This window comes from Anguilla anguilla, chromosome 11 (genome assembly GCF_013347855.1).
Source record: "Anguilla anguilla isolate fAngAng1 chromosome 11, fAngAng1.pri, whole genome shotgun sequence".
Lineage (NCBI taxonomy): Eukaryota > Metazoa > Chordata > Actinopteri > Anguilliformes > Anguillidae > Anguilla > Anguilla anguilla.
The window spans coordinates 25674339-25698809 of NC_049211.1; the positions used below are offsets into that span (position 1 = coordinate 25674339).

Genomic DNA, 24471 nt, shown 5'->3' on the forward strand with positions numbered 1-24471 from the left:
ATGATGCCACTCGGTTCAGAGCCCATGTGTTTTGGCTTGGTGTGTGTGTGTGTGTGTGTGTGTGTGTGTGCATGCATGCATGCGTGCGAGTCTGTGTGGGTGTCTGCGTACGCATGTCTGTGTGTGTGTGTGTGCGTCTGTGTGCATGTGTGTTTGCATGTCTCTGTGTGTATAAGTGCATAGTGCGTGCACATGAGCAGATGTGCATTTACCTGCTCTAGGCGTGTATGCAGTGCTGCTCTGCGCTCGGCTTTCAACGTCTGGTCTGGGCTCGGCAGAGGTCGAGGGCCCTGGGCTGCTCTCCATGGCAACGTCGGAGACTGTAAAACAGCAGGATAACGGTCATCAGTGAGGCACAGACCCAGACATCTTACCTCTCGCAGAGCTCTCCAAGGTGAAATTACTGTGCGCATCTGTGAGTGGGTGCGCGCGTGTGAGCGTGTGCGAGGGGGCGCAGACTCACCCTCCATGTCTGTGTCCATGTCTTCGGTTTCAGCAGCCGTGCCCGGCCTCTGGGTCTTTGGCTTGATGACGAAAGGACACTCTTTCCTGGAGAGGTCGACCTCATGCTGAGAAAGAGAGAGAGAGAGAGAGGTCACAGGGTGCCATTACCAGGCAGGTGTCCCTGTGGGGGTGCGGTGGTCGGGGCTCCCGTACCTCCAGCCTGCAGATGAAGATGGTAAGGCCGCTGTGTGACTGGAAAGCGGCCATGTCCAGGTTGGTGATGAGGTCAACCACTCTGACCGCTCGCGTCACAAAGGTGATCTGATCCTGCTCGTCACCCAGGAACTTTATCACCTGAGGCACCACAAAACAGCAAGAGAGAGACTGGAGTCAAAAAAGAGTGGAGAGATGAGTTAAAAGGGCAGGGAGACAGGTAAAATAAAGAAGGGAGAGAGATAGGTGAAAGTGAGAAAGAAAAATAGACAAGTGAAAGAGTGAGAGAACAAGGTGAAAGAGAGTCAGAGAAAGACAAAAAGGAGAGGCAATAGGGAAGGGAGAAGGGAAATATAGATGAAAGAGAGGGTAGAGAAACAAGTAAAAGAGGGGGCGGGGGGAGAGAGCTGAATGAAATAGGAGATGGAGAGAGGTGAGAGAGAGGAGAGAGGTGGGTGAAAAGAGGTTCACCTTGAGCAGGGCCTCCATCATGCCACAGGACACCAGGGCCTCTCCCCCGGCGTCGTAGCTGGCCAGGTGGTACAGGAAGGAGAAGAGGGCCGTGGCAAACTGATGGGGGTAGGGCTCCATCAGGGGGTCTGAGAGGGACAACACAGGACACAAGCCATCAGAAACACAGACACAGGACTCACCATCACAAACACGCAGTCAGAAACACGCACAGACCATCAGTACTACACACACACAGACAGAAACACGCATAGACCATCAGTAAAACACACATACACCGTCAGAAACACACAAACAGGACACATCAGCAGAAAAGCATGTGTGCATGTAAACATAGAAAACGTTGCAAAATTTCAGGAAAATTCAGGGGTGGAAACTTTCCATGGGAATAACTGGGAATATGCAGGAATTTACAGGAATATAAGGCAAATTGTAGGGGTTATTTGCACAGGCATACACAAACATTTTGCCTCATCATAAGCAGACGATTACAAAACCTACTAACAGAAATCAAGAAGAAGAAAAAAAGAACTATTTTGTTTTGAGTTAGACTTTAACTAAATGAGTTTACTTTTCGCTGGGGATTCTTTCACTGAACAACAAAAACATCAGGAATGTAGAATAAGGTGTTCCCTCTGATGGGAGAATGCACTGTGTATGTGGACAGCTGCCCACAAGGTACAAGACAGCACTGAGAAGCAGGCAAAGTGCAGGGTGTTAATTCAACTGAATTACCATTAAATGGGTATATTTTAACTAAAACATGACAACATCAAGAAGTACCTTTTTGTGTGTACTTTCCCCAAAAATGATTCACTATTATAAGCTAACATTTAATACTGAAATTTCCAAGCTTAACTTCCCATGGAAAGTTTCCCGGAATTTACCAGAACTTTTCTAACCCTACTCACATATACAAAAATATTAAGACCACTCTCTCTCATTCCCTTAGCAAACACACACCCTTCTCCTATGCACACAAACACATGCGCACACACAAACATACACACACTTATCGATCACGGCCTGTATGCAGTTGCGCACTAGCGCACACCCACACACACACTCTCACCGATCATGGCCTGTATGCACTTGCGCACTAGCACACCCACACACACACTCTCACCGATCATGGCCTGTATGCACTTGCGCACTAGCACACCCACACACACACTCTCACCGATCATGGCCTGTATGCACTTGCGCACTAGCACACCCACACACACACTCTCACCGATCATGGCCTGTATGCACTTGCGCACTAGCACACCCACACACACACTCTCACCGATCATGGCCTGTATGCACTTGCACACTAGCACACACACACACACACTCACCGATCATGGCCTGTATGCAGTTGCACACTAGCACACACACACACACACTCACCGATCATGGCCTGTATGCAGTTGCGCACTAGCACAGGCAGGAAGCCGTGGTAGGAGGCTGTGCCGGTGCAGTCGATGATGTTGGACAGCTTGGGCGTGCGCTCCAGGTGGACTATCGAGGTCAGCGTGCGCAGGGAGGCCGCCTTGATGTCCTGACACAGAGAGGACCTTTCTGTCACAGGGCCTGTGTGTGGCGACTCTTCTCTCCAACACAGGCAAGCTACACAAGTGCCCGTCTAACCACAACTTATAACCGAGTCTACTTATTCTGTCCAAAGATCAAGCTAGAAACAGATACTTCCAAACATTTCTATGGTCTTTCTGACAGACATGAATAAACCTGCACGCAACACTGTCGTTTCCACCATTGATGGGCAATGTTTTGATCTCATGTAGATCCTTTGCCAGGTGAAAACAAAACACCTATCAACATTTTTACTGTTTAATTCAGTAAATAGTATTGAAGCCAAGCTGCTTTACATGCATACCATTTAATCAGACAGCGTTTCAGCTTCTCAGTTTGGCATACCTCCTCCCAGCACCCAATTTTTCATACCCAACTGGGAATCGCAAGAAAGAGGAAAAAAGAATGGAGGGCAGTCTATGCGAACTCCTCTCACCACCAGCTGTTTGTCTGTGATCTGCAGCACATCCACCAGCTCCTCTATCAATCCGTTGTATAGGATGCTGTTGGCCGTCTCCTGGAGTGCATTGGAATACACTGTGTGCAACAAAAAAAAAACAACAAACATTACACACAGCTATACAACACTCACACACAGCTATACAACACCCACACAAAGCTACACAGTACACACAATAGGGCTGGGCAATATACCACAATGCCATCTCTATACTGGGCGAGCCATTATTGAATGCAATAATGGCTAACTCACTCAGCATAGAGATGCCGTTCACACGGACTAACAGGCTAACTCGCCCAGTATAGAGATGGCGTGCAGGCAGGCTAACAGGCTAACTCGCCCAGTATAGAGATGGCGTGCAGGCAGGCTAACAGGCTAACTCGCCCAGTATAGAGATGGCGTGCAGGCAGGCTAACAGGCTAACTCGCCCAGTATAGAGATGGCGTGCAGGCAGGCTAACAGGCTAACTCGCCCAATATAGAGATGGCGTGCAGGCAGGCTAACAGGCTAACTCGCCCAGTATAGAGATGGCGTGCAGGCAGGCTAACAGGCTAACTCGCCCAGTATAGAGATGGCGTGCAGGCAGGCTAACAGGTTAACTTGCCCAGTATAGAGATGGCGTGCAGGCAGGCTAACAGGCTAACTCGCCCAGTATAGAGATGGCGTGCAGGCAGGCTAACAGTTTAACTTGCCCAGTATAGAGATGGCGTGCAGGCGGGCTAACAGGCTAACTCGCCCAGTATAGAGATGGCATGCAGGCAGGCTAACAGGCTAACTCGCCCAGTATAGAGATGTCGTGCAGGCAGGCTAACAGGTTAACTTGCCCAGTATAGAGATGGCGTGCAGGTGGGCTAACAGGCTAACTCGCCCAGTATAGAGATGGCGTGCAGGCAGGCTAACTGACTAACTCGCCCAGTATAGAGATGGCATGCAGGCAGGCTAACAGGCTAACTCGCCCAGTATAGAGAGTGCATGCAGGCAGGCTAACAGGCTAACTCGCCTAGTATAGAGATTGCATGCAGGCAGGCTAACAGGCTAACTCACCCAGCATAGATGGCGTGCAGGCAGGCTAACTGACTAACTCGCCCAGTATAGAGATGGCGTGCAGGCAGGCTAACAGGCCAACTCACCCAGTATAGAGATGGCGTGCAGGCGGGCCTGTACGGCCTGTAGCCGCTTCCTGTGGGTGGAGAAGCCATGCGCCAGGCGGATGTGTGTGAACAGCAGGGTCTGCTTGTCCTTGGGGATGCTGTAGATGTTGGTCAGAGACTCCATGATCTCGGAGGGGCTCTCTGATATCTGAACAGAGAAGCACATCAGCGCATTAATTCATCACATGACACAGCCACCCTCTGCCCTTAAACACAAATCTGAAATGAGCTTGCCTAACCAACCGATCTGCATCCTAAAAATATAAAGCGACACTTCTGTTCTGATCCAGTATTGCACGCACAAACACACACACACACACACACACGGACACGCAGACACACGCACAGCGGTCTGAACTGCTTTCAAGAAAAATGAATCATCTCACGCACACACACACAGCTGTCTGAACTGCTTTCAAGAAAAACGAATCATCTTCTAAGGCTGCCCACTTCTTAAATCCAGTTCCTACGCAAGTCAATAACAATAAAAACCCATTTAAATCCCCATTAATAATAGCAATAAAAAGAGCTACTTACCTTGTCTAGCTGTTCTATGTGAATGTAGTGTAATGTGTTGCTGCTCGTCTGTGAGAGTGAGACAGAGAGTAAGCATGATCACGAGAAAACAGATCCACAGACCGATGGTCTGATACACAGCTAATCACACAGCACACATGGTCACCATGCATTTCAGGGAAGCTCAGTGAGAAAAGAGGAGCAGCGTACCTTTCTCTCCACTTTGACATCAGACGCTGGCTCAGCGTAGAACTCAAAGTGTAGTGTAGTGGCACTGGGGGGATACTTCTGTGCACCGTTAAGAGAAAAGATGGAGAAAGTGAATATTCACGGCTGAAATTTTACAGACAGACTTATTAGCTCAGTAAGAGTGAAGCTGTAGGTGCAAAAAGGGACCAGGGTGTCGTGAAGTATAATAAAGGAAAAATGACTCACCGTCATCGGCAGGTCTCTGCAGCACTCAGCCAGACCAAAGCCATTCTCCTTCCCTCCCCAACTCTGCACAAAAGGACACAACGTCACCCCCACCGGATACACATAGAGGTATACACATCTCTCACGCACACACACACACCTCTCTCTCACACACAAACACACGCGCGCGCACACACACACACACCACTCTCACACACTTCTTTCTTTGTCTCTGTCTCACCCTCTCACTCTCTCTCTCACACACACACACACCTCTGCCAGATGCTGCAGGCGAGCCAGCAGTGGAGCTCTCTTGTCAGAGCCCAGCCTGGTGATGTAATTGGACCTCTTGCTGAAAACGTAGAGCAGGTTCAGCACGGCCAGAACCACCTGCATGTCACATGATGCCAGCAGGGTGGTCAAGTGCTGCAAATGTGGATAGAGGAACAACAGTTAGTCAGCTTAATAACCACAGCAAGGTACAGTCTCTACAGAGCTGTGTGACAGAACACAGGTACAGTACCTCTACAGAGCTGTGATAGATCACAGGTATAGCACCTCTACAGAGCTGTGTGACAGATCACAGGTACAGCACCTCTATAAAGCAGTGTGATAGATCACAAGTAGAGCTCCTCTACAGAGCTATGTGATAGATCACAGGTACAGCACCGCTACAGAGCTGTGTGACAGATCACAGCTACAGCACCTCTACAGAACTGCGTGATAGATCACAGGTGCAGAACCTCTATAAAGTAGTGTGATAGATCAGTCATAGATAGTCATGTTACAGGGCACAGGTACAGTATGTCTACAGTGGTTTTCAAAGGCACAGGGATCGTACCTCTATAGAACTGTATAGGTGCCTGGAGAAGCTGTACTCTATGAGCAGGGCTGTGAAGTTGAGCACAGCCAGCAGGAGGGCTTTGAGGTGGGTGTTCTCCGGGTGGTGGGTGCTATCCGGCTGGTCGCACACCAGCAGCCAGGACATGCCCTCAACCGTCTGCCCGGCGTCACAGAGGATCCCATCGAACCGGTCCAGCAGATCCACCCAATGGTAGAGCTCACACTGCCGTGAGAGAGCGAAACCACAGTTAGCAAACGACCAATAGCGCGCCAGCGAGCATCACCTCACTCAGAACCCCGCCTGGCACCTTGGGTGACCTTCCCGATGATGTCGCGCCTTATACCCCACATGGCGCCAAGGGAGAGCCACTCCCATGATGCCTTTCGAAACCCCAGCAACCGCATGCACCTTAAAGCATCACCTCCTCAAACCTTGGTTCTTAAAATATCTTGGCATGAGTTCATAAGACCAGACATCTTGAAAGATATTTGCAGCTCGCTCGAGGCGCAAGGCTCCTCCAGATGCAGAGGGCTGTAAACAGATGCCTGCGGAAGGAGGGAACGCGGGAGGCTGTCACGTGGCTCCGCGCCCGGGCGAAGTGGGCAGTGCCTCACCTTGCCGATGTTCCAGGTTTTGATTTGCTGGAGCTCCAGCAGCAGCTGGTCATCACTGCATCCTTTTAGCTTTTCTATCAGCGTCCTGCAGTCAGTCGGCTACAGGGAGGGAGAGAAAGAGAGAGAGGGAAAGAGAGTGACCGGGGAGAAAGAGAGAGAAGACGGACAGAAAGGGAGAGGGAGAGAGAGAGATAGAGGGGAAAAGACAGGGAGAAAAAGATAGAGGAGCGGCATAGAAAGGGAGAGAGAGGGAGGGACAAAGACAAAAGAAAGAGAGAAGGACAGGATGGGAGGGGGAGAAAGTGATGTAAATTAAATGCAGTACACACTATATAAGCACTAAACACAATCAGCATCTGGCAGTCAGTGGGCTGAAGAGTGATGGAGACCAGCACACAACACACACTATAATAAATTCAAGGCCACTTTCACAGTCGCACACAATGTGGTACAGCGACAGCCCTACTGGAGGCCAGAAGTGAATGGCTTCCAGTGCTTCTTACTTTCCTAATGTGCAGCTGCTGTATCTTGCGTGTGCGACACCTGCAATTGTACTGAAATAACTAGTAAGAGCTAGACTGTAGAAAACTGCTAAATCCCATTTAAGTCGTTCCAGGACTTCCATCACACCTCCTAACAGTTTCAGTTTGGGACTGGACTGCGTTTTGAAAGCAGCAGTAACCCCGTGGGGTAATATCCCCCCTGAATTTAACCCATCCTAGCTACTTAGGAGCAGTGAGCAGGGAGCAGTCACAGTGCAGCACCTGGGGACCAACTCCAGGTCTGATGCCAGTGCCTCGGTCAACAGCAATGGCAGTAGTACACCTAAGCTGACATGCATGTCTTTCAGAGTGGGAGGAAACTCATGTGAACACGAGGGAGCGTGCAAACTGATGACGTGAGAGAGCACACTTGCAGAACTGTTCCAGGATCAGCTCTCAGCCACTAGGCCAGTGACCAGCCTCGGCACAAGGGCACCTGAGCACAGGGGTGGAGACGGAAATACGCAAACCGACTTACCGCTTCTGTGGGGGTCTTCTTTAACTTGCTTCTGTCAACTTTCATTGTCACTAGTTTCTATATTCTGCTCCTGAGTAGAGGGAAAGAGAGAGAGAAAGGGAAAGTGAGAGAGAGTAGACAGGTTTAATTGAGGACACTGACAGTGGCAAAGTGAAATAGCTTTCATTATGATCACTGCACTGCTGTAAACTCCAATGGTAAATGATTTAGCAATAGTGTCACAGTGCTCTTTCATTCACAAAACCTTCAGACAGCGAAAGGACTATAAACGTGGGAGCACTCCAAAAAGAGCCGCATTCAGCACCAGTACTGTCAGGTCACACAGGTACGTCCCCATCACCACAACAATCAAAACATTTGTGTTTTCCTTGACTAAACAGTTCTTTCTTTTCAATAAGGTAATCTAAACAGACAATCCACAAACAGCAGAGGGGGAAACCAGCCTGTAGCGCAAACAGCTAAGCAACTGTCTATAGACCATAAATGGCACTGACAACTCAGCACATAGGCTACAGTAATATAAAATACACATCTTCAGTTGCAAAGTCCTGCAAGGCTGTACTGATCAAAAGGTGTCTGTACAGACGAGAAATTCACCTGCATCTAAACTGCCAATAATTTTCATGAACAAGTTGCCTAGGCCAGCCTATACTATAGCAACAGTAAAACAATGACGATGGTGCAAGACCAGCATTGGAAACAAACTCGTGTCAGCGGGACCGTAGCGGTGCATTCGCGCAGGCAGCGCGCAGCGAGGGGCAGAGGCTGTCGCTGCGCTGCTGCAGCAAGACTTCGTCACACAGGCTCAAAGAACAGAAGAATAAGAAGGACAAGCACTTAAAAGGGGACAGCACCTTCACAGGGAGAGGCCCACTGACACCGCATAAGGAGAGGCAGACCTGAGAACTGCCACTGTAAGAATTGAGACCGTATGTCATCAGCAGTCTCCCAGTCCACTGCCATTTACCGACATTCACCGAGCTTGCAGGGTCATTACACTCATTACACTCTTAAAAGCTCCTCACAGGAGGGGGAATCAAACTGGCTTTGGCTTGTATGGAACTTAATGTACAGCCACCTTGACTTAGCCTACAAGTTGCTACAAAAAATATACAATGCACTTGATACCAGCCCCCCTGTACATACATACTGTCATCAATACAGGTCTGATCCAACCTCCAACCCCTAGGTGGCAGCACCTTAGAGACTATACACAAGCAAATTCTCTTGACACCAGTACAGAGGCCAAATGAAAAACAAAAGTGATGATATAAGAATCGGAAATATGTCAGTATGCACAAACTCACACAAGAGCAGATCAAACACTCTCACATACATACACACATTTCTCTTTTCTTTACTAGGCCAGAGTTCTGCAGTGACTGAAGAGCTTCTTGATGAAATTAAACCACAGTATGCACTGAGAATAGAAGCAGGCACAAAAAAAATCTATTGGGGGCCGAGGTTGTCAAGTCGAATCAATAAGATTTGTAACACTGGGCGGTTCAAATCACTACTCTTCAGCCTTCTATCACTGACCTGAACCCCCCCCCCCCCCCGCCACTTGCGTTTCCGATTTAATTCAAATTCCCTGTCTATCGCTTTGTCCGCACTGTCAACCTACTTACCGTCTGGCGCACGGACCCATGGATATGACTGGAAAGTCCACCAACAGAAAACTACACTGGCCCCTATTCAAGAAATATTCAACATGGTGCCACCGGGGTGAACCGCATTCAGACGATACACGGTACCACACATAACACTAAAATACGACAGAACACAAGATCCTTATACAAATAAATGAACGATAAACAAAATCAGTTTCTCACGAATCCCTTTAGCACAGATATCGAACACGCTGACGCACACTGAACAGCTCTTGCCCGTAATTTCGTCCCAAAACTACAGCAAATCTGTTACATGTGCGGCATTACTTAAGACAGTACATCAAAACACATTCGTCACCGACAAAAACAGATTCAAATATTGAAACTAGAAGGCATCTGAAATCCACAAAATAAATCATCATGGAACATTACCAGAACAGCGATAACTACTCGCCATACCATTTCAGAAACGGGCAGCTGGTTGCCAGCTAGCTGGCTACATAAACACGCAGAACACAGTCTAAACGACTAACAGGGACAAAACACGCAGCTAAAATGTAAGTTGCTAGCTAGCTATAACGTCAACGTTAACGAAGTGCACAATCCGACTAGAAGCTTCACACAACCAGCTACCTAACTAGACACCTAATGCTAGCCAGGTTGCTAAATTATAAAGCTAAACAATGTTACACGGCCCTTTCCAAGGGAGTGAAATACTTGGTTTCACTAAATGAACAACTCGCTAACGTTAGTTACCAAGCTAACCAACCACCGAAATTAGTCGTCCTAGAGCTATCGCGGGTTGGGCGAATGTCAACAAAAAACAAAAAAGCAATTCATAAAGATAACGTTAAAGATACACCTAAACCGGCTAACTAGCTAGCCACCTAGCCAAACAAACATCGATGTCATTTTGACTTCGTAGCCTGTTGGCTAGCCAGTCAACTCGCGACTAAAAATAGCTATTTGTTGTTTATCGGTGATATGTTTCACGAGATACACATATGAGATGTTGCAATAGTGTGAGTGACACAAGTCGCGGATAAGTATAGCCAATTCTATGGATTCATCTCACCGTGGCTGTAGCCACTCTTCTCTCCGTACTGCGGGAAAATCTAGCGCCCGGCTTCAGAGCAGGCCTCGCCGCGAGCTTTCAACACTCCTCCCCTCCGTCGCCAAGCACAGACGCACACAATTATTACTTAGCAAGCAACGGCCAGATCCTATCGGCATTTATTATTCATTTCCACTCAGAGTTCGGAGCCGTTTTCCCAAATTCTCTCTCGTTTTACGGGCGGTAGAGAGGCGCTGAGTGGAGACCGTGCCGTTTTCAGCGAATGTTCGCAACATCCCGCTGAATCATGCCCCTAACGGGCCTACCGTGTCACAGAGTGTGTCGGCATATTTCTGTGCGTGTGTGTAATACGCGTGTTTGTAAGCGAAGCACACACTTTTACTTGCTAACCGAAGTTCAAATTTGCGCTTGTTTTTTCGGCAATACAATGCGTAACATAGCCTGAGGACCAATCTATTTATTGTTATTACAATTAACCTTTAATTGACATTCATAAACAATTAATAACAATTAACTGACTATAATAAACCCAAAAGTTCTTTATCACCCAATACAAATATGGCAGCTAATGATTAGCATTTGCAAGCAAAGCAAAGCAATTATGACGGTGTCAATAATTATTATTATCATCAGTAGTAGTAGCAGCAGTAGGAATATTAGTAGTACCACAATACGTGGTGGTAGTAGTATAATGAAACCAAAGCGTAACTTGGCGGGATGGCATACCTGCCACCCCAATCACTAGCAGTAGTAATAATTTGTATTATAGCAAATACAATAATTTATTACTGAATACATGTAACTTCAACACTCTGAACCCCATATCACAAAGCATCTGTTTTGACCTCAGAGGACCTCAATTTTCCACCCAGTAGTCTTTGCAAAGCCAGTTCTGTTCAACCAGTTTACCTGCTCATATCTGATTTCCTCAGTTGTACCACTAAGATTCCACAATGCCTACTGTTACACACACCAACATGATCTAGAGAACACCACCTGGCTGTTGTACTCCCAACTGTACTGAGGATACATCTAATTGTCCATCTCTTCATTCCCACAATGCACTTCTCCACTGGTCCGTCTCTCCCTATTCCCACAATGCACTTCTCCACTGGTCTGTCTCTCCCTGTTCCCACAGTGCACTTCTCCGCTGGTCCCTGTTCCCCGTTCCCACAATGCACCTTTCCACTGATCTGTCTCTTAGTGTTCCCACAATGCATCTCTTCAATGGTCAGCCTATCCCCATTCCCACAATGCATCTCTCTACTGGTCTGTCTCATCCTGTTCACACAATGCACCTCTTCACTGGTCCCATGCTCGTTGCTCTCATGATGCACTACAGGCTGAAGATGAGGCTCTGGTTCATACTCTGCAGTACCCCACACCGGTTCCCCCTGCCTTTAAACTTCAGTGTCCCTACATGCCAGTTTCACTGCTGCAGGCCCCACTTATGACAGTCCACCAAAAAAAAAAAAACTTTGTCATGGCTCTGATGACAGACAGAAACAACAAACCAATCACAAATCTGTAGTTGCACATGCCTGACCAGGTCAGTGCTGGGAGTCCTATATGGCTAAATAACTGAAATGGCTCTAACATGTATGCTGCAGAAGCTCCATTCCTGTACAATTTTCATTAAATGACCGCAGTCCTGTTGTTAAATGTCTAATATACGTACATGAGTTAGGATAGGAAATAAGTTGCCAGATGGAAATAAACCTTGTTACAAGAGCTGTTAATCATTTCAGAAAAAGTCTTCATAAATACAAAGTACTGCATAAAATCCCCCCAAAAAATTTATAATTTCATAGGCAACATTTTGACAGAGAAACAAGAGCTAATAAATCATACCTTCAACAAAGAGAAGCTGGAGATACAAATAACCAAATATTAAAATATCAAGGCTGTTCAAATGCAAAAATGATAACATTTAGCCTATCTGATTTTGGACATTTGAAGGGAAAGAAAAACACTTATGGAGTACCCAATATGTCAATATACACTGAATTCATAAATAATCTCATTCAGTAATTAAAATAAAACAGGAAAAAAAAGCTATTTTGAGGTTCCTCGTTGTTTTTTTGTGAATTTCTATGAAAAGCCAAGTGTAAAAGTAGAGTTAATTTAAATGCAAAAATTCCTAACTATACCAAAGCAACCAGTATTCCAATAATTGGTATTCATGAGCATTTCTACCACAAAATTTTGACAACAACTGTACCTTATTACTACCTCAGTTACTGAAGTTAAGCATTTATGAAACTTTATTTTTTCACATCAATACTTTTTAACACTTGATTTGTAGCTTTGTTCATCAAGTCACTCTGAAATTGCATTCATCAGCGCTATAACTACGAGTTAGTGATACGAAAAGGTTTCAAATTTTGTGTTTAATGTACTTAATTGGACCTTTCGCTTGACAAACAAACACATCTGAACAAAGCAAACCATTAAATAAGTTATACGCACCGTTTTAAATATATTACTTACCCTATTTGACCTCAATCTAGACAAATAAACAACACACAAGCGACGCATTCTAAAAAGGACACATTTGCAAGCAGCCATTTTATTTTTAAGCAGTGGAAGTTGGAACAGTTTACATCAACATTCACTTATGCCCACAACAAACTCAATAGTGAGTGCATACTCTCAGATCATCTTGATTAAACAGATCTTCGCTAATGATAGCTAGCAAAATGACTAGCTAGCAATGTAGATAGTCATGTTTTAGAGGACTGATTTCCAAGTAGGCATTTTAATTTTGAATTAGTCCAAAATAAACCAAATAACAGTTTAAGCGAGCAAGCTTGAGTAGTCATAATGAGCATGGCACAAGCTTCTAAGGCAAGAGTGGATAGGTAACTACTGCACTAAATTTGTTTTGATGCTATTAGTTTTATTCTCGTCCTATTCATTTCTAATGAACATCTGGGTACTTTTTAATACGTATAGCGTCCACAATGTCAGTTGTCTTTATATCTTTTTTTTTTTTTTTTAAATAGGGCTGAGCTTGCAATGGACTGTGCCATTTTGCGCTTGTCATAATTATTTTAATTTGAACTTGCCCCTATGGCTACTACCTGATTAGGTCCCCAATAAAAAAACATGTACAGCCTTGGGGGTGTTGAAGTAGCAAGACAGACTCCAAGAGCATAAATGAAGGAAGGAAATTGTGGCTTAGCTAGACAACTCAAAACATTAACACACGACCGCTGTGATTCCTGCAATCTAAAGACATGTTATCCTTAATATCATGCAAAATGTCACACTAGCTATGAAAAGAACAGCAGCTTTTTACAGTTGCTATATAACCATAAACAATCATGACAGATACGGCATGTTTCACCACTAGACCAATTAGGCTATTAACAATTTAGAGCAGTTAAAGAGACATGATGGATTTTACACAGCCAACAACTTAAATGACAAAACGGCAAACTTGAAGAACCTAGTCATGACACTTAAACTACAATAACAAGACGAAAGCAAGACAACATTTTGTTTGGACAGCATGGATATCCTGCCAACATTCACAATGTACTCTCCCTCTGGACACCAGCGCATCCGCAAAGCACAAGCTATGGCTGGAACAGGAGTCTCAGGACCCCGGGGTTCCACCTTCAAAACAGAATTGCCCTTTTACTGGATATTTAAACATATCTTTTAATAAAAACCAAAATGTAAAATGATGTACAGAATATAAACAAATAAACTGAACATCCGTGTTGCCATGCAACTTTAGAACATTACAACCTTCCATATTACATTAATTTATCAAGAGGAACTTACAACATCGGACATGTGTATGCTTGAGCGTACATATACTTTATTCACGTGGCTGCCATCTTGAAATAAAGCGTGAGAATGAGGTGGAAAAATCCCAGAAGTGAATGTCAACAATCATGGCTTGGACTATGAACTTGGAACTTTTCCCGAAATTTACCATTAGAACGACTGAAACCTGTGCTGATGCAGGGTCCCAGGTGCCAAGTGCTATGTTGCTGATGGGCTACAGCAATTTCCTACCATTAAGTATACAACAAACTGTGTACTCATTAGTACGCACTTATGCTGAGACGGCCCCAGTTTTTTGGCATTTCCGCTATCTCCCCCTTTTTTTAGTGCAGTCTGTGATTTTTCGGCAGTTCTGTATGGTAACTGTCAACCTTAAAGCAGATTACAGTGTGATTTATATAGGACTGAGCATGTTTACCATATCACTTCTGAACCATGTATGGAATTGTTTAATTAATATGTACATGTAGACCTATGCAGTGGCCCGTAGAAGTTAACAGTGTACCGTTACATTATCAATGAGGATGAACAGCTAACGTTGTTAGTTACAGTCTGATCAAAAACTTCTAACAGCATTCTGCACAAGGCAAAAAACACTGGCAGGAAACCTGGCTGTGAACACAGTAGGTTTTTACAACAGATCTGCATAGTGTGCAGCATCTTTCTAATGTTTTATATTGTGCTCACTGAGAGCAATACCAATGCCCTCTGGGGCAATACATTTAATTCAATCAGTAGCTAGTTGTTATCATTGTAAATTGAGTAAATGAACGTTCAGCTTGCTAGCTAGCAAGTTTAAAACTGAAAATAAATTAATGTTTATTATAGCTAGCATGCTAGCTAGATGTGAAAGATATTTTTTCTAAAATGCTAAAATAATGCTGACATAAAACTTTTACTCGACCCTCTACAGTTGATGACATTGTACCGATATCACCTCTGAATAATGTCTGTATTATCTTCCACAAGATACAACAACTCGGCCTGAAACAAGCAACCAACCACCCACCAAATGCGGGTAGATTATGGCAATGTCAGGTAAACAAAACCAATTTACCAGACACATTGTCGTGTAGAAATCAAGCTGCTGAAGAAATCCCTGAAATATACGTGGAAGTTCACATGGTTACAGTAATTACAAGCATAGCTTTAGAATACAAGACTTCAACTCCCACAAATCCTTGCATTCGTTAGGCAACTGTGACTGGACTTTTCAGCAGTGTTTTCAAAACCTGCTTTTCAACACCTGCAAGAGCGGTATCGAGCAGTCACCTAATGTTAGCCAATACGTTTCTGTGAAAATCATAGCCAAAATGATCTAATGTTAGTCAGCTGTCGAAAAAGATGTTGCGAAATCACTGGGGTAAAAAAACCTTTTTGAAAAGAGGTAGTCAAATGATGTTGAAGGAGAATAAAGCAAGGTTAAAAATAGAAACAGTGTTTTAATGAGAAGTGGAAGCTTGACGATTACGGCAACCGTTGCAAATTGGCTGATAGCCAGACTTCGTTAAAGAAAAAAAGACAAAATATTGTAATTAATATTGTTTGTTCAATTAATCTCACTGTAAAAGCAATTTTATCTTAATGATTTAAAACATTTTACAAAGCATGCATTTCTGCCATTTTCATTTTCATATTGTGCGGGAAAAAAAATAGGCTAGTGTCTGGGTAAATCTTTTTATCCACCAGACACAGTGGCTGGTTCAACAAAGTTTCAAATCCTGAAACAGTATAAAACTAGCTGTGTTTTATTTTTTTGAAATACAACTTGTTTTATGTATATTGTTGTATCTATGCGACTGTGCTGTGTTCTTATTGCTTGTTTGCTTTGTGTGTTTAACGTTAGACCATCCAATGCCACGGTTTTACAGTCCCGTGGAGCAAGGCAGCCAGTACTGAGATCATTTCACTCAATGTAACAAAATAAAACCCCTTACATGATTCAGGCAACCAGTTAGTAGAGATATGTGCTCAAGTTCAGTCAGCCCAGTTTGCAATGCAGTATTTCACCTTGCTAAACCTTTCCCCGCTGGATAAGTCCTTCATGAAATGTTTAGAACAGACTCCGGTGCTGCCCGTGATCTAGTGTATTCAAAAATGACAGCAGGTAGCTAGCTTTAATTCATATAAGATTATGATCAAGTTAGACATTTCAATCAAATTAGCTGAAAACAGTCTGGCTGTGCAAGTTTACCTGCTAAGTTTGTGTACCAATTCAGGCTAGCTAGCTAGCTAGCAAAAGTTAGCCAACTTGACATTCCGTGCCACAACACACAACAAGTGTAAGTATTTAAGTTTAAGTTAAGGCTGTAAGTGAGCTAGTACTTCTGTTTTGCTGTGCTCAAGCATTTCCCTAAATTTCCCGGGTTCGTTTTTGTTTTGGTTCGTTCCAAAATGGCTTCTCACATGATATATCCTAAGTCCATACAACTCATGGCACTAAAGACAGGGAAAAGCTGTGTACTTAACACATCAGTTAATTTTCTGAAAACAAGAGAGCACTGTGACATACTCAAGAGTGTAAACCCATTAGACACTGCAGATATGGAATGAACAAACATAACATGCAGCTTTGTGATGCAAAAAACACGGAACCTTCAATGAAAAGTGCATCTGAACCTACGTGGCACCAAGAGCACGGTACCTTTATGATGGAAAGAATAGAGACATACAAAAATACAAATCACCTTTGTGATGAGAAAAGCAGGGAACACTTGTAAATCAAAGGACACAGAACCTTTGAGAAGTGGGTGAAGAAGAGGGAAATGAGGTCTGTAGGGCAAAAACAGATTGTAGAGGGAGGCCCTCATATGCGCCACTCACACCCTCAGAAACAAACACGGACATAAACGCAAACAAGCTGTCCACGTAGTATATGGCCACTCACCCCAGGTCAGTCTCACCAACTCTAATGTATATGTATGCATGTGTGCGTGCGTGCGACTAATGTACGCTACTGTCTCCGGGCCCATCTCAAATATAGTAATAAACAAATATAGCATTTCACCCATTTCATGGTTTTCAGATACACACACAACACTGTCCGTCTGATACTACCTCCTACATTACACTTCAGCAGAATGTGCAATTGAATTAGGACAGCGGTACACCACTATAATCACTGACAGAGATTCTCAGGAAGTCAGCAGCAAAGAGAGCAAATTCAGAATCGAGATCAGATTAAAGTTTTTACTTTTATCAAAAAACAAGAATAAAAACATCAGAAATACCCATTTTAAGGGAAAACAACATTACCACCCCTTTTCTTACTGGTATCCTTACAATAAAATTTGAGTGTATGAAGCATGTGTGTGTGTGTAAAAGGTGCATTGGACAATAGCCACTGACCAGGGTCAGCCTAACCCTTTGTAAAACCCTTAGGGTGATTAAGAGAAGGCTTGTAAAGCACACTCAGGCTGGTGAAGGGTGATCTAAGGGCCTTAGTATGGTGAAGCCATAAGGAGCCACAGATCAACATGGAATGTAGCCTATACTCTAAATGAACAAATGTTTACAGCAGTGGTGTTGTGCAAGTGACATTTAAAGCAGTCCGAGGCTGTTTTGCAACACTCAAATCAAAAGTGCATGCCAATAAAGAAACTTAATACACTGCATACACGCAACATGCACACAATCATTCCTAAACTCATACAGCTTTAAAAAGAGAAATCACACCATAGAAATGCAGTACTAGCCTACATTACACATTTGGGAAAGCCGCCTCAAGAGAGGAAGGCACGATGCTTCAGTACAGTGCACAGGTTTCTATTAAATGGTATCCCAAAATACTTTGTCCTTAAAGTGTCTATCGCCTACATGCTTCAATTACGGTACATACATAGCAAGAAATGAACATAAAATAAGCATCTCTGCATTTTTGAAGACACTCAGTATGCGCTGCTGTACTGAACATCCGTTCGCCGTCAACACTTGTGCTGCTTTTATTGCTTGCCAGTAAGCTAATAGCTTTGCTGCCAGAACTGCTGGTTAGCGGTACAGTTTCTCAGAATTATACATGCCTATAATATTCTATGAATGGGAGGTGTTTATGCACACAATACCTCCATCAATTGTAGTGAAAAATATTGCGTTTTCAAAATATGTGATTCCATTGCAATGGAAACGTTACTTTATTACTCCAGTAATCATCCCACACCCTATACGACTATAACGCATCTTTCTAGTACCTCAACCGGGTTACCTAATATTAAAATTTGGTTTGGTTTTAAGCCAAAATGGTCTCAGCATGTTTGTTATCACAGATAGCTAGCTAGCTACTACTGAATTATACTCGAAACAGAGGCTAAACTATAAATGTAGACAAGCTTTAACTAGACTAGCTGCTCTTTGCAGTCATTCATAGACATCAAGTGGACACTTATGTAGCCAGTGGATTTTTAAAAACAGACTCTTCCCCGTGCATCTTCTTTATGAGATGTGAGAGGGGAACTTACACTAGATAGCTACCCACAGCACATAGGCATTGAAAATATCTTTATTCATGAACGCAATTCGGCACTTGAAACAAACACACTATAGGCTATATGTTCAAACAATATCCAAACTGAAAGTATTTTTGACAGCCCTGCTTACTATCTTTTAACTAATGTCAACCAGATGAAATTTATTTCAAACTTTTGCAGTAAAATGGAAAAAGGAAGCACTTGATCACTTTTTCAAAGCTGGATGGAGTGCGATGCTGACAGATGACTAGATGCCTCAGGGTTCTCAGCAGGAGGGCAGTGATTTACAATTAGGGGCAGCAAAATAGAGCTTTACAATGTTGACAACAGTGTGTGCACATGAGCAAGACAGTTCACTTATCTCAGAAAACAAAGTTTGATGATTTAACAGTTTTTTTTTTGTTTTAGTGGTGGTAAAATACCAGTAATGAATTGGCCTTTCGTGACAGCAGCTCTATGAGCCGGTCCAGGGAATAAACCTATGACAAACAGGGTTTAAACAGACCAGTAAAAAAATAAAACTCTGGCATTACTCCTTCAGCCAATCATTCAATTTGAAAGCATTTGGTTATGGCCAGAGACACCAAAAAATTATGTTGTGCTCCTGACAAATGGCAAAAGTCTGAGGGTAGAGTGGAGTTGCATCTCTTCAAGTTACATATTTCCTGAACCAACATTAATGTTGCAAGGCTGCTGTCCATCAAGGGACCAGTCCTCTCGGTAGCTATGTAAATTATGCCTGAGGTTTTTTCACGGCCTAAACCATGAGAAATGCCAAGTCATTTCTTACTTTATTTAGGGCTTAAGGCATATATAGACGTTAGGGAACTGGGTTTGTAACTAAATGGTAAATGGTAAATGGACTGCATTTATATAGCGCTTTTATCCAAAGCGCTTTACAATTGATGCCTCTCATTCGCCAGAGCAGTTAGGGGTTAGGTGTCTTGCTCAAGGACACTTCGACACGCCCAGGGCGGGGTTTGAACCGGCAACCCTCCGACTGCCAGACAATCGGTCTATAGAGCTATGTCGCCCTATAACTCAAAGGTTGTGGAATTGACCCTCAGCTGGGTTGCTAACACCACACCCTTGAGCAAGGTACTTAATCAGAACTGCTTCAGTAAAAATAGACACTTGCATAAATGGATTATATGTAAAAATGCATTTTATGGTTATAAATACATTCCAAAGAGATTAACCTGCCCGTCAGACTGGATTCTGACAGTTCAAACTATGGAGTCAAATGCCATAAAATACCACTTAAAGTCACACAAGACGCAGGTAGTAGAAATGTACTAGGACTACTGTTATAGGAACTGTGAAGTCCAGGCCCAGGCTATGTAAAGGAATACTCAACTATGATCATCTGCTTTGAGTGTGTCCAAATCTTTTATTGCTGTAATTTTGGTATAATGTTTGCAGAAAAGCCACAAAAATAGCATAAATATCATATCAAATTCTACTTCGAGACTTCTTTAAATCCACGGAATGTTTATGCAGGGTCAAACTGAGATGGCAATATCTACCGCAATATTCTTTTTTTTTTTTTACATGCTAAGACTTGCAAAACTTTCCCTCATGCAGGTTGTTCATTTAATGGACAGAAATTTGACTGGGTAGGGGCTACCGAGTGACTCATCCTGTTGAGGCACTGCTCTAGTGCATGGTTAGGCCTCACAGTCCAGGATCAAATTCTGACCACGCCAGAGCCTACTGTGGCCATTAGTCCTGTCACTCAGTTAGGGAAGGTTCAGCCAAAATTCACATCTCACTGCTCTCTAGTGACCCCTGTAGGTCAATCGAGTTTCCAAGGTCTGCTTGCTAAAGCAGAAAAGGTGCCTTCCTCCAACTCATGTCTGTCCAAAGATATAAGAGAAGTGTATGAAGTGCTGTCCCCTGGCCATATGCACCCCACTAAGGGGTGAAATGCACCAGGGTTCAGAAGCCACCTAAGAATCAATTCATCACCGTTACAGCCCCTCTATGAAAATCTCCACTGAATCGACTACATTCAGAGGTAAATATCTGAATAATACTACTTACAGAATAACACTCAGACCTTATGATACATGTTACAGGTTACAGGCACAAAAAGTCACCACACATTCAACAGCAATCAGCTCATGCAGCGATTGAAATCAACACCAGTTGACAGTGAGTCATAAGGACCTTTTCAGGATTGGCCAAGTAGCAGTGATCAGTGGGGCTACTGCTTTCGTGTTCCTTCACAGTTCCACCTGAGTTTTTAAGTAAACACTAAATGCATGATCCGTGTACAGCAGGCGTGCCTTCACCGTTAAAACACATAGGCCTGTAACGCCATATAAAGCCAACGTCCCATACAGGTTGTTATAGCCATTTTTAATCAGCATTGTTCCAAATTACCTCAGCTTTCAACTTTCACCACAGTTAATCATTTATGGTGGTACTGTTCTTAGTACCGCTAATTACATCCTGTAAAACTAAAAATAATACACCTTATTTCTGAAATTATCTAGAGAATGAGAATACAACAGGCTTTGATACATCATGAACACTGACAAGGTTACCAACTGGTATTTTCAGAAGTGTGAGAACAAACTAAAAATGTACAACCACCACCCCCCCAAACGACACTGCTGCAAGAGTCTCCGATTCCTCATTGCATCTTTAAGTCGTGACCTGCATTCTAAAAACACCAGGCATGTCTCTCACAGACCGTATTCAGAGAATATGCTGACAACATGCTGTTCCATTCCCTTCACCCACAGCACAATAGTGTTTTCCCATTCATTCACTTCAGTTTTCACTGCAACTAGGCAAGACTTCCCTTTTGTGAATGGCCCTACAGTGAACCCTCTCAACCACAACATGCATAAGAACATGTGACCAAAAGGGGAGGTTAGTGCTGTAGTCTGGATCAATCTTGATGGAAGAACAGGTAAGATGGACAGAACGGAAGCTCAAAAATGCTAAAGATCTTCATTTTTAATATTTGCCAGCCAGTGGATATTTTTCCACAGCTCCTAATTTCAAGTGAAATGACTGTCTGTATCTACCTTTAAGTCTAAAGACCTCCTTTGCCCTTCTGTAATGGGCCGCTGCCGGGGAAGAGTGTTAAGTTCTGCCCACTTCTCTTCTTTTGCTATTCCGGCCTCACCCACAGAGCCAACATTTGCTGAAGCCCTCTCCCCGATGCTAAATAAAACATCTGACCTGTACAGCAGTCTCCTCCTTCCAGAGATGACTACTCAAAGGCCAAATTTCACACTGCTGGCCAGCATAGCCCTGGACTGTACACAAAGGACCACTGATTGTCAGCAGCCCGTCAGCTGACATCTACAGGCACCAAGCCAGCATTGCTCTGACTCCTTGCTGCAACTCAGCATCTCAGGGCATCGCCAAGGAACCTCAAACTGTCTGGGGACGAGCGGGTGAGCAGTGAAGGTGGTTGAGTTGATCAATGAGTAAGCGGAAAAACGCGCAAAAACTTGTTACCCTGGAACAGAAATTAAATTAAGAGCATTGGTCAGCAGACGCGGAGATGCATACATAAACAATATTTAATTCCTCCTTTGAAATCAAATAGGCTACATTTTCTGGTGTAAAAGGATTTAGATCAGAGAAGAGGGGAGAATTTGCTGCCCTTCTATCCACACACAGACAGTTGAGCAATAAAAATTAAAACACTGCGATTTATGATTTTTTTTCCACAGCAAAATGCAGTGGGATGCAACGGATGCATTGGTACACTTGAGATTATTTTTCTGCAGAGGCCAAATGGTCGGGACAACGTGTTTTTAACTGGATAGAGTAAGACTACCTGCCCATGGTAGGCAGACAATGACTTGGGTCAATGTAGCTAATGACAGTGTTCTGCATAATAGCTAGTGTTCGAAATATACAATGAGGACAGTATCTATTCAATCAAATGTCTCAATACGTTGCTCAAAACACACACGTTTTAAAATACAATATGACAAACTAGTCCCCATCGCTACACCTCCTACTCCCAGCACTGCCAAGAGACTGCTGAACATGAATCGTAACTTCCTTCCTCCGCAATCCCAAATTTGATATGTCGCAAAAATGCAAATCAAACAACTGCATTTCATTCAGCGATTTAGTACAGCTAACAAAATGCTAGCTAGTGAATACATGTTAGGCTATAGCTGCAAAGCTAAAAAAAAATAAAATAATAAAAAAGAGCGGACAAACTCATTTTCTAAATGTTCTGGAACGTCAGATTAACCCCAACTGAGAATTTTTCATTTAAACATTTGCTACAACTGTGAGAGTCAAACAATTCAGGTTTAAGACGAACAATTTAGCTAACAAGGTAGCCATAAATAGATAAATGTTGTCTGCTAGCTACATAGTCTAACTAGCTGAGTGTTTATAGACAAACGAAGCAGTAACTACGAAGCCAAAGATGAAATACAAAATCGTCTACAATTCCAATATAAGATTCATAAAATGATTTATTCAACTCCAACTTTATGGCATGGAAATGTTTTAGTTTATTCCGAAAAGTATTTAGCTTAGCTAGCTAAGGTTATTGGTTTAAAGCCACTTTTATAGCCAGCCAACGGGCTAGTCAAAATGTTTGATGGTTAGCCAGCTAGCTAGAATAGCTACCTCAGCGAGCTTCTTGCGTTCGTCTCTAGCTTGTTCTCTCGTACATTTTTTTCTCTTCCAATGCTAGCTAGATAGTTAGCTATTGCTACCTCGCTATCCTGTTAGCTATAGGCTAGCTTCTTTCGTTTCACCACTTCTACGCACACATTTCTGTCAAAACGGAACCTGTCATCCATCACTCGCCTAGTCATCTACCAGTTTTTTTTTCCATCTGCAATCTCGCTTTCATGTTCAGTCTCTCTTTACGGCAACATCTCCCTCAGTCTTCTGTTATTTTACTATAATGACCAGACATTAGCTTAGCAAGCTACCTAGCAGCAAGTATGTATCTAAACAAAACTCTCACACACATAGCACACCCCTCCTGCAGTCTATTTGCTAGCTATTGCATTCTATTTCTAAACGTGCTACCGTCAGCTAGCTTGCTAATGTTAGCACTAGCTAGTTTACAGTCGGACCGCAAATTAAAAATGGCGGTTCCCACAGTATTTCGCCCGGACGTAACCCGCACAAAAACGGAATTTTCGCCTTTCCATTAAACTTCTGCTAGTCGGCTTTCAGCCCACTGCCTACCCGAATTTCTCATATCCTCGAACCATTTACCCTTTATTTCATATGGCGGGTTAGTGACAGAAGAATACATCTTTATTACTTACCTGGGGCTGCGGCTTAATTTGCCTCCGCCATCTTACACTAGCGAACATGAGACACAAACCTCGCGAGAGTATGCGGGTCCTCCCATATCATCGAAATCACGGGATGTGTCCGATATGTCTCGTCCCCTATCCCCTTGGAGTGTACACTTTCGTGGCGTTTAGCCAAAGTCAGCCACTGATTCATTGTGGCTTCAATGCTGAACTATTTTATTGATCTTTATGTAAAGTAAAACATTGCATGATGTTTTGAAAATGTAGTACCTGCTATGAAGTGGAACCTATTACCTGTAACCCATTCTTTAAAAAATATACAGCCTAATTCAGCATTAGCATTCAGTGTCATGACTCCAAGAACAATGTCTTTCAAGGCTTAAGTTGTAGTCACAAGGACCACAGAGGCTCTATAAACATCCTTCTTTGAAAATAACATGGAGTTTGCCACCACAGTTAAAATTATTGAGAAATATACAATATTTTGACAACAAAAAAAGTCAAGGGTGCATTTGAATTAGTCCTAGAATGTTAGTCTA

General features: G+C 43.5%; 1 protein-coding gene across 14 annotated transcripts in view; it reads right to left on the reverse strand.

Annotated features, from left to right (window-relative positions):
- The window catches only part of huwe1 (HECT, UBA and WWE domain containing E3 ubiquitin protein ligase 1), a 59372-nt gene extending 35355 nt beyond the window's left edge, over nucleotides 1-24017 (reverse strand). For 9 of the 14 annotated variants that reach the window (XM_035381766.1, XM_035381765.1, XM_035381760.1 and 6 more), the window contains exons 1-15: nucleotides 23942-24017; nucleotides 7723-7792; nucleotides 6703-6801; nucleotides 6086-6310; nucleotides 5518-5670; nucleotides 5266-5328; nucleotides 5041-5118; nucleotides 4852-4899; nucleotides 4294-4462; nucleotides 3140-3240; nucleotides 2521-2671; nucleotides 1129-1256; nucleotides 658-798; nucleotides 464-569; nucleotides 213-320 (exon numbers count right to left, since the gene is read on the reverse strand). In XM_035381766.1, the coding sequence (XP_035237657.1) occupies nucleotides 213-320; nucleotides 464-569; nucleotides 658-798; nucleotides 1129-1256; nucleotides 2521-2671; nucleotides 3140-3240; nucleotides 4294-4462; nucleotides 4852-4899; nucleotides 5041-5118; nucleotides 5266-5328; nucleotides 5518-5670; nucleotides 6086-6310; nucleotides 6703-6801; nucleotides 7723-7767 (1615 nt within the window). In that variant the 5' untranslated portion in view covers nucleotides 7768-7792; nucleotides 23942-24017. Of the gene's footprint in view, nucleotides 1-212; nucleotides 321-463; nucleotides 570-657; nucleotides 799-1128; nucleotides 1257-2200; nucleotides 2233-2468; nucleotides 2487-2520; nucleotides 2672-3139; nucleotides 3241-4293; nucleotides 4463-4851; nucleotides 4900-5040; nucleotides 5119-5265; nucleotides 5329-5517; nucleotides 5671-6085; nucleotides 6311-6702; nucleotides 6802-7722; nucleotides 7793-9350; nucleotides 9414-10407; nucleotides 10726-23941 lie in introns of those variants that run through there. The other 5 variants (XM_035381771.1, XM_035381758.1, XM_035381759.1 and 2 more) reach the window with 4 other exon arrangements.
- Nucleotides 24018-24471: the final 454 nt, after the last annotated feature.